The 18232-nt window shown below is 38.3% G+C and overlaps 1 protein-coding gene across 5 annotated transcripts in view; it reads right to left on the bottom strand.

The window, feature by feature from the left end:
• Positions 1-18232, bottom strand: part of GRIA4 (glutamate ionotropic receptor AMPA type subunit 4) — a 210647-nt gene that overhangs the window by 62796 nt on the left and 129619 nt on the right. For all 5 annotated transcript variants that reach the window (XM_057372470.1, XM_057372466.1, XM_057372467.1 and 2 more), the window contains exons 5-9: positions 12357-12410; positions 10232-10390; positions 8274-8441; positions 6566-6670; positions 1199-1309 (exon numbers count right to left, since the gene is read on the bottom strand). In XM_057372470.1, coding sequence (XP_057228453.1) covers positions 1199-1309; positions 6566-6670; positions 8274-8441; positions 10232-10390; positions 12357-12410 — 597 coding nt within the window. The remainder of the gene's footprint in view (positions 1-1198; positions 1310-6565; positions 6671-8273; positions 8442-10231; positions 10391-12356; positions 12411-18232) is intronic.

The raw sequence follows: 18232 nt of genomic DNA, 5'->3' as shown, positions 1-18232 counted from the left end.
AAAAAAAAAAAAAAATTAAAAGTTACATGATTTGGTTAGGAGTTACATTCTGAATTCCTGTATAGTAGTTTGGTTGTTTTGTATTCTGGAATGATAACCTTCAATAGGAGATTTGTTAAGACACACTTAATGCATAAATGCCAATACATACTGCTGAAAATTTGGTAATTAACTGTATTTTCAGTTAGAAAATGTTTTGATGCTTTCCTTTGGATTATTTTAAACTCTGTATTAAATTAGAAAAATTATTTCTTAACAACATATACAGAACACTCCTTCCCATTTGAGACACAGTTTATCGGGTTAACATGTCTTGTCTAAATGAAGCAGGTGAAAAGGGCAGTGAACTGAGACGTAAAATCTTAAAAGCGGTCACGTAAAGGTCACCCTTTGCCAGTTGGCTTTGATAAACATCAGCTTTAAAGGGCATGTCTTACTTCAGAGGAAAAAAATTGTTAAATATTTTGTTAAAATATAGATTTGTGAGAAACAACTGTTTTGAAAAATGATGACTTAAAAATGTAAATGAATGAAGCAACTGCATTCACCTTTGCAACCACTCTTTAAAAACATGATAATCCTGGAAAATCAAACTTCAAATCTATTTAGATTGTATTAAAATGGAATTTTTTTCTGCAGTTACAAATAAACATATTAAGAATGCATCTACTAAATTCATGTTTTCATTCACAATTAACAGTAGATAATCCAGTTCTGACTGGCTGACTGAGCTATGCTACTTAGAATTTGAGCTCTTGCTAATGTCAGTTATTGAGTTTATAATTTACCAACACAAAAAGGCACACTGGCATTACAGTAATCTCATTTTAYACCCTCTGTTCTATTCTGTCATTTAGAGTTTTTGGGGTTTTTGTTTCTTCCAGTTTCTTGTGAGCTAAGATCTATCAATTAGAGACTGTAAGAACTCATATCTCTGAGATATACTTTAGTAAAAAATGGGTAAGACTGAATAAAAGAAAAAAATTACCGCAACTCAATTTTAAAAACCTGATTTCAAGTGAATCATTATAATAAAGGCATACCAAAAAAAATTCTGCAGACATGACAGTCAATATAATTAAGATATATGGCTCTCATCCTCCCACTAACCTAGGAACTGGCAGATTAAATTAGATCATAACCAGAAATGAGATTGTGTCACACGCCAGTATAAGCATTAAAAAAAGAAACACCGTACCAAAATTGTAGTGACAACTACTGTTCTATTCTCAATGGCTGCAGTGTCATTTCCAAGTGTAGGTTCAGGCTGAATCAAAACTAATTTATCCATGTCATTCCAATAACCAACCTGCAAAACAAAAGRAGTATCATTTGCAGTAAGGTCTACATTCTGCATAACTACAAATATAAATTACTTTAAGAACAGCAGAGTGATATACAGATGATTTTGTCCAAAGAAATGCTGTCACAGTAGATACAGGKGTGTGCATCTGTCACTTTGGTTGCACCATCTTGCACTACTGCCACACAGACAAACCTGGTGTCACCACCACTTAGCTGCTCTTGCATGATCTGGGCTACTTACTTCAACCACAGGTGCAAGTTAAATCCCATTTTCATTAGTCTGAAGACTTTCAGGGGCACAAATGAGATATAAGAATATTTTTCTTCCCAAAGGAATATTTTCCTTCATTAATCCTCTAGATCTTCCAGTCTTAGAGGAATGAAAGACATCTGGATGACAGTTTTGCAATCACTCTGCTAATCTCAATTCCTTGCTCCATCATGGGCTTCCCAGGAGACCCCAACTCCAGGACTTACACTTGGCTTGTTCCACTTAACTGCTAGCACTGACCTTTCAGTACCTACATTAGAAGCCCTGTTATTTAAGCTTTCTTTACACTCACAGAACAGACAGTACTAGCAGACAGTGACTCAGCTCATGCAGGATAAGCATCCCTCCTAGAAAGGTGCTTGCTTTTCCCACCGACTCTAAAACACAGTCAGAGTGAGTTTTTCCTAAATACATCTCTGGGAAATGCCTGCAGGGAGGTGGAACAAATCAGGTTTTTCTCTCCTTGGCTGCATTTGGGCTGCCACAATCCTTCCCAGAGCAGCTTTAAGGTAAAACAGCTGCCTTTGTTCATTGCWGGCGATGAACAGCTCGAAAGTCATATTTGAATCAGTCATTTTGTAACCCCATGGAGAAAAAAACCCAAACATATCTTTCCCCCTTCTTGCCCTTCCCTTTTCTGCAGCTAGATCAGGGCTGTCTGTGCATCTGCTGACAAGGCTGCTGGGGCTTTTTGCTCTGACCCAGCACTGATAGCAATCAGCTCCACATCAAAAGGACAAGATGAACGCAATCTTTCCATGGAACAGCGTTCTAATCCCACCTAAAGGGACTCACCCATGTTCTGAGAAATGAATAAATTGGGAGATTGATCTTTCTTCCAAGTGTGATTTAACAGACACATAATTTAAAAGGTTTCTGTCAAAGAGATGCAATTCAACCTGGCATAACTCAGTTTCTGGGAGCACCTGGGGACCAGTCAGTAGCAACTGCCCCTTGCCCTCTTTCTTGATTAATTAGGAGTTCATGAGACCAAGAGCTGGGAGAGAAGAATGCCTTGTCCATCTTACCTGAAGAGAAATGGGWATTTTAGTGGAAAGCAGGCTCCAGGCAGAGCTTCAGTGTAATTGTCAGGACCAAAGGACACTCTATGCCTTTGATGAAAGATTTCARTATGACAGAAACTGGCTAAATGATCAGTTATGCAGACAATGTTATTTCTAACACTATTGTAGAACCCTGACTAAAATTCACCATCATGAAGGATTCTGCCTCCATGCAGTGATGTGATTTGAGAGTCAAGAAGTGCAGCAGAGTGCTTTTGGTTCCTGTTTCATATGCATTTTATATATTATAAGAATATATATATTCTGTATGTTATTAAAACAGTCAACCTTCCTCTTGATTTTTACATTTATTATTTCATTAACTTCCATATTAAAAAAAAATGCATGGAGAGGCAAGTCATTTTAGCAGTCCCTAGAGCAGTATGATAGAACATGAGTGATTTGCTTTTTCTGTTAGTGAAGCAAACAAGCACAAACTGTGCCCAAGCACAAATTCTTGCATATTTAGCTGAAATTTTCCTTTTGTGATCACTCCTACAGCACTGGAGCCTTGATGTAGGTGTCTGCAGCTAACAGGAAGTTAAGTCAGCAATGCTGATATAGTGGAGAGGAAGTTTTTTTCCTAGTAGTATGCCCTGCTAACAAAGATGCTTTTTCATCCAGACAGCCATACAGTCACAGATAAAATTGATTATTGAAAATGTCGAGTTCTTGTCAAAAAACTGTGACCAGCTAAAAGCAAAATATGTAACCAAAACCTGGCAGTTTGGGGAACTCATTATGATAGTGAATTATTATTTTTCATTATGCTATAAAGCTTCAGTGCTATAAAGTTCAGAAGGAAAAGAAGTGATGTACTGCACTACAGAAGTAAGTACCATRTGAAAATTTAGACAGAGATAAAGGCATTATTTGAGAAAGGACAGGCATTTTTAAAAGGAATTTTAGATTTTGGTGTAGCTTGTATGTGTTCAATTCAAATTAGTGCTACAGTAAGTGTGGAACTAGATTACTGAATAAATATGAAAGATATGTCATGACACTTGTGTAAGTATAGAGATGCACAGTCACTTTGAGAGCACTAAATAACAGTCTGCTTTCCTATAAATACTTCAACTCCACAAGGGAAAAACCTCCTCAAAGGATAGGATCGAATTCAGCTATAAAAGTACCTCCAAATCYCTTTGGGTTGCAACTGAACTTCATAACAGTTGCGTCCACTTATACAAAGGCTGAATTTWTCTTTTAGGAAAAAATATTGCAAAAACATTTCCCTCGAAGAAAATTTGCCATAACAGTTTGGCATTTGAATGATTCACTTCCTTTCTGAAGGTCTGTGCATTTTGTAGTAACCACTGAAGTGATCCAGCTGAAGCTCACAGGTCACTAAGGACAAGAACATACTGAAAAATTTTGATAATTAATTTTCATGCTGCCATGTTGTAATTCAGAAGCCAAATCTCAGTCTGTCTTGTAATGGATGGGCTTTGCTTACTTCTTCTTTTCCATCTTTTTTTTTTTTATTTTGGTGATAGGATACATGGTGAATGACACACTCACAGAATTATTGAACTGSGAAGGGACCTCTGGCAGTCATTTGCTCAAACCCCTCTGTTCAGCCTAGAGCCAGTTGCCCAGGACTATGTCTGGATGGCTTTTGAATGTTTCCAAGGATGAAGATTTCACAACCTCCCTGCACAAACTGGGTCAGAGCTTGGTCACCCTCAGAATAAAAAAGTATTTCCTAATTTTCAGAAGGAACCTTCTGTGTTTTAGTCTGTGCTTATTGCCTCTGGCCCAGTSCCTGGGCACAAGTGAAAAGCCTGTATCACTTGATCACAACACTCAAGTCACATCCTCACACCATTTCCCCTCACCAACTGCTTTCGTTATTGCTTTGCAGAGAAGAAATGCTGCAGAAATGAAACTAACATGAGCATTAGTTAATATTTCCCATTTTACTAAACTATATGGAAATCTGCCTCTTTCTAACTGTGCCATTTTCCAATGGTCTGTTCACATATTTAAAGCTGCAGGCAACAAAAATCGCTTTTCTAAAGATTAGAGCCATGCCTTACTCTGACTGGAAAGGCAGTTTTGAAAGGATAGTGCTGGGTGACTCATAAGTCATGTTATGTTGGACATGAGAAGAAGACATTAAAAKTGAAGTCCTCTTAGGTCGATTAAGTATAGTAATTTCTCTTGTATTATATAGGATTTGTCAGGCTGGACTACAGAGCTGGTCCAATGATCATATATAAAGCACTATCTAATACATGAGAAATAAATTCTTGTGAGTAGCCAGATCTGTCAAAGCTGTTATGACTTGTTCTATCAAATACAGGTAATGACTTCMGAGTAGCAGAGAGGCATGACTGAAAGGTAAGAAAAGCACCTTGGGCCTCTAGCASAGCACACAGAACCTCTGTTTGCAACCACCCTCCCCTTAAACAGCAGGMAAGGAAAGAGGATGGGGACACCCCTGCAGAAATGCCAGACAGATGCCTCTCCCAACACAGGTGACAAAGGCTGAAACACCAAGCCCTTTTCAAAGATTTGCTGCCAAGCAAATTCCCTAAAGAGTTACTGAAGTTGTGACCTAATTAAACACATTTCTTGCACCTTGCCTTCCTTCCTGTTCACCTGGAAATAGGGGATGAAAGGGCATATTCCACCATTTGCCTTCAGTGCACCCAGCCACCCATATATCCTCCTGGCTGCCAACAGTGCAGTATGGAGACAGGAGGGAAGCAGGACTGGCAGCAAGATCAGACACATTTTCTGCCAGAAGACAGTGGGCTTCCCAGGAGATGGAAGACAAACTCACCTTTCTTAATTTGTTCTTCAGCCATCTGTCACAGTTTCCAAAGACCRCTGCACCAATAGGCCTTTCGTGCAGGCACATGCTTTGCTTTGGTCTACAGCTCTATACTGTGATATAATGGAAATTTTTTCATCCAAGTGTTTAATTCTACTCTGGGTCTGCTGTTTAACACTCTGCCTCCGCAGYGCTGTGGCAGGTAACTGTCTCCAGGGACACACAGTTCACCTGTGGTACTATTTACTGTGCTTGTCACCTCTAGCCAACAGCACAGGACTAAATAATTCAATTTTGAGTGCTTTGGCCTTATTCAAGTAGCCGCAAATATCCTATTCACCACCATCCACCCCCTTTTCTTGTTCTGATGCCCTCACAAACAAAATAGGCCATGACTGAAAAAAAAATTAAAATCCTTGAGCCAGAATACATTTTCTGCTTTTTTTATGCTTTGATAAATGGAAAAAWTTCAGCACAGATGAGGAAGGATCAACAAGGTACTCAGGCTTATGTTTCCAAAGTGATGGGGCTGAGTGATAATAAGCATTCAGACATGGAGGATCTGCTTTGACATGTATTAATGCGAATTTCCTTACAAGCAAACCAAATCAATCAAGCACACAGGCTCAGATACTGCAATCAATTTTGGAAAATATAAGTATTCAGGGCATTCTCTCTCCCTCTTCTGTCCTGTCACCCTTAAAASCCCTATGTTAGTTACAGCCTATGAATCCTGTTTACACAGAATGTACAAATCAACCTGTTTAAAACTGCCAGTAATTTACAAGAAAGAACTCTTTGGATAAGGTACAAGAAACATCTACTATTCAGAATTCTGACCATTTTCCATCACCCAGCAGCCTAGCAACATGTCATCCAGCTGGTTTTCATTGGTATGCTTGACTGACTGACATCCCACCCCTCCAAGATGCACACTTGTTTTTGTTTTCCCCAATTTGTGGCAATGAATAATAGCATCAGGTAGAAAAAGCAGCTAAAAAATGGTTTCATCAGAAATACCCATGTATTCAATGTACTGAAATTTTTTAAACTGTAGAGTCCACTTTAATGTAAGTTTGCATAACCATYTCATCACACATAACTCATTTTTATGATATGAGGATAGCAAATGCTGTCAGCACATACCTTCCGAGGGCCAGTGTTTTTCAGCTCAAAGACATCCATGGTGTAGTTGACTCTGCGACCGTAGTGGTCAAACTGAACATTTCCAGTCAAACCTTGTATTCGAACCTACAAATGGAAGAAAAGGCACCAAGAAGAGCCAGTCTTATGTTCTTTATTTTAAATAACACAAAGCAAAACACTACTGTAGAACAGTACAAGCAATGAAGTTGGCTACTTTCTTTATATTTTGTTTTCCTGTCAAACCATGCTGAAAACAGGTTTAGATATGTCAGTAACTGATAACAAATACACACAATGGACCTTCTCTTCTTTCWTGCTGTGCAGCTGAACATCTTCCAGCTGCAGGTACTTCTAAAGAGAAGTACATTTTTTACCATTCTCACCACTCCTGCAGAGTATCTGGGGTCATATGAAAAAACCTAAAGGATGTTTAGCCTGAGTTTATGTATCTTTTTATCTCCCACTCCAGGATTAAATGTACAAATTGAGTATATACTGCTCATCTAGCTAAAGCTGACAACAACCTTAGCCCCAGAAAAGAAGTTTACTATCATGGAAGATGGGTGACATGCACAGGGCTTGAAAAAGGTGTTTTCAAAGCATTACAATGAAGAAGGCCAGATCTGAAGTCTTAAGATTGTCTGTGGCAGTTTTCCACCACCTGTGTCTCTGAAAGCAGCTGAAAGAAATACACTTTTTCTTTCTTCCAGCACTTTACTGCACCAATGAAGGATACCCAAACTGTGGTCCTTGTTCCAAAGAAGGCATGGCCATATTGCTGCTGGCTTTGATTTCATCAGGATCTGGCCATGGAAACCTCTTTGGCCGCATTTGAAAATCCACGCTGTCTGTCTGAACGCAGAATCCTGACTTAATGTTTCTCTCAATTGTTACAAATCTGTGCATCTGSACAGAATATGCAAAGCATACAAAATGCTTTATTTCTTTCCTTAAGAGCCAGGATGTGGGTTGAAATCACTTAGTCTTTCCCTCTGTCCATTTCTATCTCTGCTGATTTTTCTCCAGGACTGAAACCTTGGCTTCCAGGCACAGAGCTGCCAGCTCTGTCAGCAGTCACTTCTCCTCAGCAGTTTCTCCTGAGTGGAGTCTGCTCATTTGCAATGATTTAAATTCTACTGCAGGATTTTTATTTTCTTTACTGTCCCATTCAAAGGAAAGGCTAAATCATCTTGACAGAGATCTGGAACTTTCTAGGCATCCATATTCATCAGGAATTCAAAATCCTGACATCAGAGAACAATAGCTCTGGGTTATTTCTTTTTAAAGAAAAAAAAAAAGAAAAACAACTACCTATGTGATTTCCCCTGGAGAAGTCTACTTTTATTGAAGATGACAGAAACATATTTGAAAGGTTATATTATGTGGTTATATCTTTTTCATTAAATGACAATATCTGTACAGCCAGGTTATTTGCAAGAATAGCAAATGAATTCACCAGTGCAGTGGAGGAAGTGCCAACTATCACAAAAGAACTAACAGAAGATTCAAATAGTAGTAGTTCCTCTCTGCCTTCATTCCAAGTTACAAATCAGAACAATCTGAACAGCACAAGTTGTTTCCAATTTCCAAGGAAAAAATAATTTCCCCTCTCCCATTACTACCCTATTGTATACTATTTCCCAAGTCCTAAAGTGTGCAACTTGTATCCAATATTCTAAAAGATCACTAGAATAAAGCCTTCCCTTACCTGCTTTAATGTCCTCTCCATATCAATTCCTTGACCCCATGGGGCTGCAGGGTTGGCAAGACAATCACCAGCATTTCCTCTCCTTGAAATATCAATTTTCTGTCTTCTAAGATTACGGAAAGTTTCAGCCATCACAAGTACTCCATCATATGTCAATGCAGAGGTATACTAAATAGATGGACAAACACAGCCCTTCAGAGTTGGTATGTCTTTAAAAAAATCCACTGTTTCAAGGTAATTCTAGTTTGATTCATTATGCAGCAGCTTTTACATCTTCATTTTGAAAACAGCTTTCCTCAAAATCAAAAGCAATTTTATCTAAGGGGCAAATGCAGCATATTTCAGTACGTCCGGCTTTAAAATTGTATTTCCTTAGGGTAGAAAAATCTGCATATTAAGAATTAATAAAAGAAACAAATTATATTGGATATATTCAAGTCTTTTTCTTTTTTTTTCCATTTGTCTTGTACAATAGGGAATAACTCCATTCACCCAACTTACTTAAAACAAAAGAAGGAAACAGTAACTTGCTGAGAAAAWATAACTGAAAAAATGCACAGCTAATGAGCAGACATCCAAGCTCGTGGAATGATCAAGAGTAGGTTCTTCCTATTGGAAAACCTGTCTTGGCWCTGTGCCTGATATGTCCCCTGAACAGTCTGTGTTTCTACACTAGTACAGCAACTGCTTCAGGTTGATAACACGCCAGATGAAATGTGTAGAGCAAGTCTTTGGCAGATGTTAGCCTGGAGCCACATAAACAAAGGGGTGTTTTCTCAGTACGATCCTCTGACAAAAACACTGCATCAGGAAATGTTGTTCACATGCCCAGGGCTGCTACTCATATGCTTTCTAACTTCCAAAACTGAAATTCCATTATTCAAATCTAATTTCCCTCCTTTCCTTTGTCTTGCAGAGTATAAGGTCTTTGAGACATGATTTATCTTTATAATCTCAAATTTTGGTTATCCTTAGATGAATTATGTGTGATTCAAATTAATCATGCTGACTTCTGAGAAGCAGACAGAATAATCCTATTTTTGTGGCAAAGAKTCCCAGAGGTTGAATTTTTCCTGTCACCAGTAACTGGGGATGTCTGCATTCCATAGYCCACAGCATCCTTGGTTTTGGTTTGTTTGTTTGGTTGGTTTTTTATATAAATTTTTGGAGTTTCACTGAATTCTGTAGCTATGTCTTGTAATACACAGGTAGATGCTTTCTCCAGACTTTGCCAAGCTACCAAACTCCCAGCCAAGGAAGGGCTGATTATGYATCTTTGCACAGTGCCCAGCACAAAGGAGCCCATTTTCAACCATGTCTGGTATGTGCTAGTGCACACAATAACAGAACCACTTTGATGAATTCATATTTATACCTATGCTGTGGTTTGCCTGCCAGGAAAATTATATGTGAAAGAAATATTTTGTTATCAATCTGTGAAGGATTAAGATAGASGAACACTGGGATGAGATCTAACTTTAAAATCATTCCTGAATGTGACTTCTACAGGAGGTTTTGAGGTAGAGAATTTCCAGAGGAAATTCCATATGAAAATTTAAAGGTAGCAAATTTATGATTATGGTAGTATCTCATACAGAAGAATTCATCTGTCAGGAAAGATCTGCACTCTAAGTAAACCTGGATAATTAGAATAATTAATGTAAATTGCATTGAAATTAAGTTGTCAGTGAAGCATTTGACCTTTAACTGCTGTCGGTAAAGCAGTGATGCCASAGAATAAGTGACAACAGACATGTAACTGCATCAGCAGAATGTGTTGCAGCTTTTGTTTCCACCATACAGATTGAAGGGCGGGTGTGATTAATGGCCAGTAATAGTAAGATCAACTGCCTTCTCCTCTGCCTAAATAATACAGTCTTCCTTCATGTATTCAAAATGTCATCAGAAATGAGCACACTGGAGTGGTATCTTTGGAAGTGCTTCAGATCAGGGTGTACCTTTGGTGGGGTCTCAGATCCTGGATATTCTCTCTGGTCCAGTTTCTTCCAGCGCTGCATCAGCTTAGTTACCATCGGGGTACTGAAATCCACTAGCTGAAATCCAGTCACATTGGCTCCTCCATGCATAAATCTCTCCAGAGAAATATCTTTGAATCCCTAGAAAATCAATTTAAGATTTTGTTTGCCCTCCTACACCACGGTGGATCCAATCTGTTCTAGGTCAGCATGGCAGTATAAAGAATGCACAATAGGATTCCATTAGAAGGCAAAATTTAAAACCAGAGAATAATGTCRAACCTTCATTCATAACTTCTATTTGTGTAATAAAGAAAAAAAAAACCCAAGAAATAAATTTGCCACGTTATTGCTAGGGTGGTCTTGACAGCTAAGCAACACATTGCTGGGAATGGAAGACAGTTTTTGAAGAAATGCCTCTGGCAAATCAACTGAAAAGTGCCTGCAGAATATTAAAGGCTTAATCCAATTTCCATCAAAGCTGGCAGATTTGAATAAGCACTGTACTAGTGCTTTAAAAAATGCATCCCTCTTTTTTTTGCATGGTTGAAAAATGAACAACACTATACTGTAAATACATTTATTCCAGCATTCATTGTTTAGGCTGAAAATGTCTGAGATAATGAGATAATATAATARACATTATAAGACAGAGACAGCACAYRASGATCTCATTATTAATGCAAGGAAAACAACAACAGAATAACATTTCTGTTAAATAGGATTGTGGTAGCTCTCTGATCTGTTATATTTTGAAAACCCAGTGTAAACCCCAACATTGAAAGAGAAAAAAATTACATATACCTYCTGACCTATCGGTTTCTCTGGCTAATCTGTTCAGCACATATAAAGAACAAATTTTTTACTAAAATTTACCTTTAGAGACAGAACTGAACTTCAATAAACTGCATTATATAAACTGCTAAARCCCTAAGAGGCAAGCATAAGTCTTGCTGCTCCTTTCCTAGCTGCGATGTTTAAGGCTAGCTCAGAGGTATCATCTTTTTATTTTCTTAAATTCCTCTGATCGGTATTTATCAGAGAAAACACAGGTGTACATCACACTTAGTCTAGAAATATTTAGGGGAAAGATTTTCAGGGTACTGGGGTAGTGACCCAATATCCCAGAGGGAAAGCACCTGCTAAGGACAGAGATTTGATTCATGTCCTAAGGGATACTGAGAGTAAATATAAAAGGTGATGATCAGGAAGCTGTATTACCCACACAATTGAACAGACCAAGTGTGGCCCTGCAGAAACAGATTAGCTGCGCCTGTCTCCACTGCACACCTCTCTAGCAGCTCACTGCAACTCCTTGTTTACAGCAACTACTTTGCATGAGAAAAATTACTTGGGGAACTATAAAATTGTAATGCTGAAAAATCTAATTTATAAGACGTAAAAGAACAAACAGTTATCATTTGAAACACCTGAGGCTTTAAAAATTATCTGAAGTGATACTAAGTTAAGGTTCAAGTACAGTAAAGCACAATGAAATATTTCACATCAACTGAAATTCCTTGAGGGAGAGTAGAAAGAAAACAGTTTAAAGCATACATTAGACTCTGTCCTACATTCACTGTGCTTTGCCAAGCAGGTATTTTGGCTTAAAGAATGAGTAATTTAAATGATGAAATACTGCATTTACTCCTTCTTTGCCCTCTTCTGAATGTTATCTGTGTGAATGCCCARTTTAGACTTAAAGTGAAAATAACTGAACTAGTAATTTGCCTGGAAAAAGCTGATCTTACTGGAAAATGAATGTTCTCTGGGGAATGTATAAAAGTGACTTCTAGAATTATTATGTTACTACTAATAAAAAGATGAGTCAAAAATCACTGCAGTTCTGTAAATTCTAATTCAGCCTCAAGATACGCCTATCAGTCCCTTCTCCTATCTTTAAAATTTAGGAGTATATAACTGTGCCCTTCATATATAGATGGTGCTAACAACAAACCCAAGTTCTTTTATATATCATAAAGAATGTATTATGTACAACTACCTATTAGAGACAAATGGGAAATGTTGTGTGAAGTGCTACAACTTCAAAATAAAACTGAGTGTTTCACTTACCGAGCAGGGGTATAATTCTAGAAAAGTATCTTACCAGGTTGGCAACAATATAATGGTATCCTTTAACATGCTTTCCCACACTCACAATCTGTGGGAGAGAAATAAGAAAGAAAAGGAAAAATTACATCATGTTGTTTTGTCCATAAAGGTGTTTTCATAGAAAACTAAATATAAAGTCTGAATTATATAGCACTGATAACATAACGTGGAGAGTCTTTCTCCAATAGCATAACTATAACTTTCCAGGGGCTTAATAATGGGGAAAAAAGTTAAAATTACAGTGAGTAAAGTAATGAACTGGTAATCCGAGTGTCTTCTGTACTGTAGTGAACTATTTTACCCAATACACCAATTATCTATAGGATACAAATTCAGAAGGAGGAGGTCACACATTAGCTAGAAAGCCTACCCACTGACTTCCTTTTTCATTTGAAATATGTGCAGTATTTATGAGTGAAACGAGGGTTTCATCTCTTGGGATCAAAGCTGTTTGCTCTTAACATGGTCAAGCACTAAGAGTGTTATTGAGCTCCAAGTAAAATGCTAAAGGTTTTGGGAATGAGCTTGAGCAAGAGCAGAGCAAGGCTGCGTGAGTGTTTAACCAAAATACAGCATCATGCGATGCAAGAAGGCAACAACCATGATGTGCCCAGATCAACCAGAGGGTTTAGATAATAACTACGCCAACCTGCACCTTGTATCAATATTACTGCAATTTCTATGATGGAATGACTCTTATTGAGTAGAAAAAAAGAAAATGAGATAATGTTTTGTCAGTAGAAAATGGCGATAGAGGTATTACAGATTAAAGCTACTTTTATTAAAGAAACTAATAGTACTACCTATAACTTACAGCTCACAGTTAACAATACAGTCCTTTGAACTTTTGAGTCTAACACTCATTTAGAAAAAGTCTGCATGCAGCTCRAATATGTGGGGTTTTTACCTCTTCACAAAGCATTTTAGCTTCCCTCCAAATGAACAAATAAGACACAAGCAAAAGCTTTCCACAGAGTGCAGGTTCAATAAGTAACAAGAAACCTATGGATCTGTCTCCTGCTTTGAAATCTTAGCTCGAGATTCTGCCTGAAGAATTGACAACTTCTCGCCTTTACAGATCACACCTCATGTTCAAAAGACAGAACAAACATTCACTGTGCCTTAGAGACCCTTTTCTCAGTGCTGTAAAAAGTGAGTAAAAACATATTTTGGAGATTAAGACAAGCTGATGAAGGACAAAGATTGACCAAAGACACACAGGGATTCAGGATCTAAATCTAAAGACTCTATAGTTYGAGTAAATAAATTCCCTTTTGCAGCAGAGTGGAAGGGAAAATCCAAGGGATTTGGCATAAGTATGTCACCAGAACAGTTGTAATTTCATTATTTTAAAGTAATAAATAAGCAAGTTTTCTTTTATCCTTCTGCTCGATCCCAAACTCTACTTCATGTGTATATTCTACAGCTAAAATGTTTGTATTTAAAAAACCAAACAGAAACAAAAAAAAAAAAACAAAACCAAACCCCAAAAGAGACCACTACCCCCCCAAACCACGACCAGACTGTTCCCCTTCATATAAATTAATTTGAGACTAAATAAAACTCCCATTAAGATTAGTGATTAAGTACTATTGCTACCATTTTATTAGGGGTGGCAGAGAGGGAGAAGTCCCAATTACCAGCTCAACACGTGTGACGATAGTGCCAAGTAATTCATTTTTCCATAAAATAAAGTTTCAAATCCTGGCTGGGTCAGTGGCTTCAAAAGGAATATGATCCCTGACACCAATAAAGTTTATACATCTTTACTCATTCAGCAGCSCATGGTAATGAAAATATCTGCCTCCCCATTACAGTGAAACTGATACAGGTTTAAAAATTAACATTTAAAATAAATACAGTGTCACAACTTGAAAGTTTGTGAGTGGACTGACATAATTTAAAATGATAGAATCACAGAATAGTTTGCATTGGAAGAGACCTTAAAGATCATCTAGTTCCAACACCTCGCAAGTCTTTCTCCTGAGATCTGTTCTTAACCTATTCAGCACCCAGYCTGTAYTGRTGCAAACACAAACACCTGTCCCTARTGTAGGACCCTGTACTTGGCCTTGCTTCATGAGGGTCACACCAGTGATRTATGTGACATGGTAATTGTATATCAGACCCTCAGATGGGGCAAATCTTCTGAGATTTATTTCTGTGCTTATTCCTAGGAAATGCATGTAGATATTACCACAGAATTCCTGGACTGGAAATGAATAATATGTAAGATTTTTGAAAAACRTGAAATTTAATATTTTCCTGGTATTCTCTCAAAACTTTTTTTGGGTGAGTGATAGAAATACACGTTTAAGTATCATGTAGTTGTCTTAACTTCCCTTATAGTCAGTGGAAAGAACAGGCACTTTGAGGAAATGATTCATCTTATTCTAAAGCACATGTGTAAAACTAATTAGACAGCTTGTGCCCTGAAAGTACGTATTTTTCTGCATTGAYGGGAAAAAGACTTGATTGTGACTAGCTTTGATGTAGACACCTACATTTTATATCCCTAATGTTAATTGAGATGAATTTCACCCTAAAAATGTTGATTATGCAGCCAGAAAAGAGAAGTTCTTCTATTGTCAACCAATATTGGATACAATCCTGATTTTGAATCTGAAAAGTAGTTTAGCTATTGATCACTCTGAGTTTGAAACCTAGAAATTGGTTACAATTTAGGGAAACAGTGTCTATTTAGCAAAATAGCTATCTGTTAAACACTTCATGGTTTTGAATATCCAAAATACACATATAGTAACCTGTCCTTCTCAAATACTCAAAGCTGCAGATTRTGACCTACAAAACAGGATGTGAATTCTTGCTTGCAGCTTATACCTACAAAACTGGATATGCATTCTTGCTACCTAAAGAACCACCTTTCTCCTCACTGCACTTCTGCCATGAGAGACATTGGGGCAATGAACTTAAGACTCTTTGTAACAGGGGAAAGAATTTGACAACTATTCAGTCTGGAATGCGAAGTCACACTTTCCTTCTCTATTCTTTAACTGATTATCAGGGGCTAAAGTTTAAAGAGATGTGACCTCAACCATCCCACACATGTGACAGCAGATATTACCCAGAATCAAAAACACACCTGAGATTTTGACAGATGAGAGAGTTCCAAAATGCCTTTGCTACTGAAGTTCATTAAGTCTGGGGCACTTAAAAAACCCAGGTTATTCCTTGTCCACCCCTAAACTGAGACCAAAAGGCCAAGTTCAATCACCCTGTTCAGAGACAGCTTAGAGGGACATTGTCTAACAATGTATTAGCATGTAGGGCCGCTGATAGGATCAGATCTGCACAGCAAAAGTGTTGGTCTAAGGAGTTGGTATCCATAGCACACATTCCAGGGATTTACCATGGACTCCCTCTCACCTGCTCACCCAACTGAACTCACACTAAGTTTCAGGAGTGATTCTGGGCACATCTTGCTTGGCATCATCTCAACAAAAGCCAATTYATTTATTTTGAGTACAAAACTCAAAACTTGATGTGAAACTCAGGAACCATGAGACTGAGAAGAAAAGGATCTTCCTGACACCAGCGAAGATCATCTCTGTGCCTGTGCCTGCACTTCCTTACACTACCCTGAGCACCTGTGGGGCAGGTGGCAGATTCATGCAACACAAGGCTGAGCAGTGAGAGCTGCCTTCATTTCAGAAGCAAGGTCCCTGAAGAGAGGGCAGTGCCACCACAGGGACCTTTAGTGGCTCTGTYAGGGAKCTTGGCAGCATTCACTGTGGCCAGYTGCAAACCTAGCAGGGCTACGCCAGTCACACAAACAGTAAAACACCAGGAAACAGCTGATACAGTAGATCAGGGCCCTAGCAGGTCAGGAAGGAACCTCTGTATGTGAAATTATGCTCTTGACTGCTTCAGGATGCTCTGATCCAAACTGTCCTAGTTAAAATTACAGCAATTCGGGGCAATGTGCAGGATTTACTCATGATGCACACAAATATCTATGGGCTGGGTAGGACTTCCTCACTTGCACATTCTGAACATTTGGTTTTGCTCTGTACTCCTACTCTGGCTTCCTAAGCACCTCACATGCATAGTGCACCTGGCTTTTGTCACACTGGGAGGTTAAAGTGACCTCAGCTTGCTCAGGGAGATTTTGGGAAGGAAGGGCTGGGAAGGGTGAAGTTTGAGTTCTTTGGGGAAGACCAAGAGCAGGATGCTGCAGTGGCTTTTGCATGTGGATTTGCAGGTTTTAGTTCAACGACCAAGGTGAATAGTAACTAGAATTGGAGCTTTTTTTTTATACTCTTATTTATAAAATTGAAGAAATTATTAAATAATCATCAGTATTAAGAAGAATGAATAAGAAAATGCAGTCTGCTTCCCAAATTGCCATTAACAGGGAAGAAACAGTCATTCCATATATTRTCCTGTAGTCACACTATTGGTGAATACCTCATTTCTGTAAATGAAATAGAATTGAATCAAAAAAAAAGGTGAGATATTAAGGCTATAAGGCTATCAAGTTTATTTCAGAATCTAATGCAATTTTGGGTTTTTTTCCCCCCAAATATTACTGTTTATGTAAGCGTCTAGAGAAAGGTGAACTTCAAAAAAACCCAAATCAGCATTAGGATCTAGTTATATTATAAAATGCAAATRCATATAAGAAATTAAAAAGAACAGTGAGTATTTTTAGTTGCTGATCTACTATAACATGATTGTGAAAATTACTTAGTCTAATTTCAGAACTCCAGTGGTAATTAGAAGTAGCTGCAACTACACCATCGACTAAAGTTTGGTAAAAGCAGGGCCAATGAGATCCAACTCAAGCTTTTGACACAACTCTGAACTTTGTGACTTTATCATACAATACTGTTCTTTCCATTTAGATGGACAATAGCCTGGCCTAGGAAATTCAGAAACTATTGAAAAGAAGGGCTACCAGTGTCTGCTTTGATTATTTTCTTTTCTTTTCCCTGTGAGTGCCAAGTTCACTGACTTTGATAAAACCATTTGCAAACTTGCATCAGCATCTGAACAGAGAATCTGGCCCCAAGTCATCCTCTGTTCTCTACTGCTGTGAAATGGATATTGCACATAACTCATTTTAAAAGAATGCTTAACTTCTGTAGCATGAAATGTCCCTCATTATGATTTCCAGAAGATGGAGGTCAGTACAGCTGGAGTGAAAAGGACTTATTTTCAGTTAAATCTCTTCAAAGGGTGATAGCTGTGCATTACCAATTGGACTTTAACAAAGGTTTTTCTTCTTTGCTATTGTGTCACAATCCACTGCCTTAAGAAAAAGAACACCTGCAATAAAATGAAGTCTGCCTAACACAATACAAAGAGTGTGGAGACTTGTTAAAGATGGAAGATTGAGACCTGACCTGAAATGCTGCAGCAGAAATGGTGATGAAATAAACCACAACTGAAGTGGGATTTTATACAATATCTGAAGCTGGGATAGATCTTTCACAAAGCCATAAAAAAAAGCAATTGAGAAACAAACCTAATTTTAACAACTAGTGCTGGGAAAAGAGCATTCTTATTGGGGAAAGGGTGGATAGACACTAGAGAGGATGCTAAAGAAGGCAGCAAACAAAGCAGAAGTGGCCCTTTCTCCCTTGTGAAGGCAGGTACTGAGCCAGAACAGGGGTGTGCACACCTGAAGTTCACAGGCTGAGCAGAGAACGATGCTTCCCCCACAGACCCCATGCTGACCCCCAGCTGGCCAGGCAGAGCCAATACAGAAAGCTGCATGGGAAGAAAACCTGGAGAGGTGGCTCAAAGGTCATTAACCAGCGCCCTGAGAACGGCCAGTTGCTTCCTTCTGCTGCTAAAGTTGCTTKCATTCAAAGCCTACTCCTATCCTAAACAGGATATACAGACTTG

This window comes from Malurus melanocephalus, unplaced genomic scaffold, assembly GCF_030028575.1.
Source record: "Malurus melanocephalus ecotype Western Australia unplaced genomic scaffold, MMel_1.1 scaffold_172, whole genome shotgun sequence".
Classification (NCBI taxonomy): domain Eukaryota; kingdom Metazoa; phylum Chordata; class Aves; order Passeriformes; family Maluridae; genus Malurus; species Malurus melanocephalus.
Note: the sequence above shows the minus strand (reverse complement) of the source record. Positions and strands in the feature narration are given on the sequence as shown.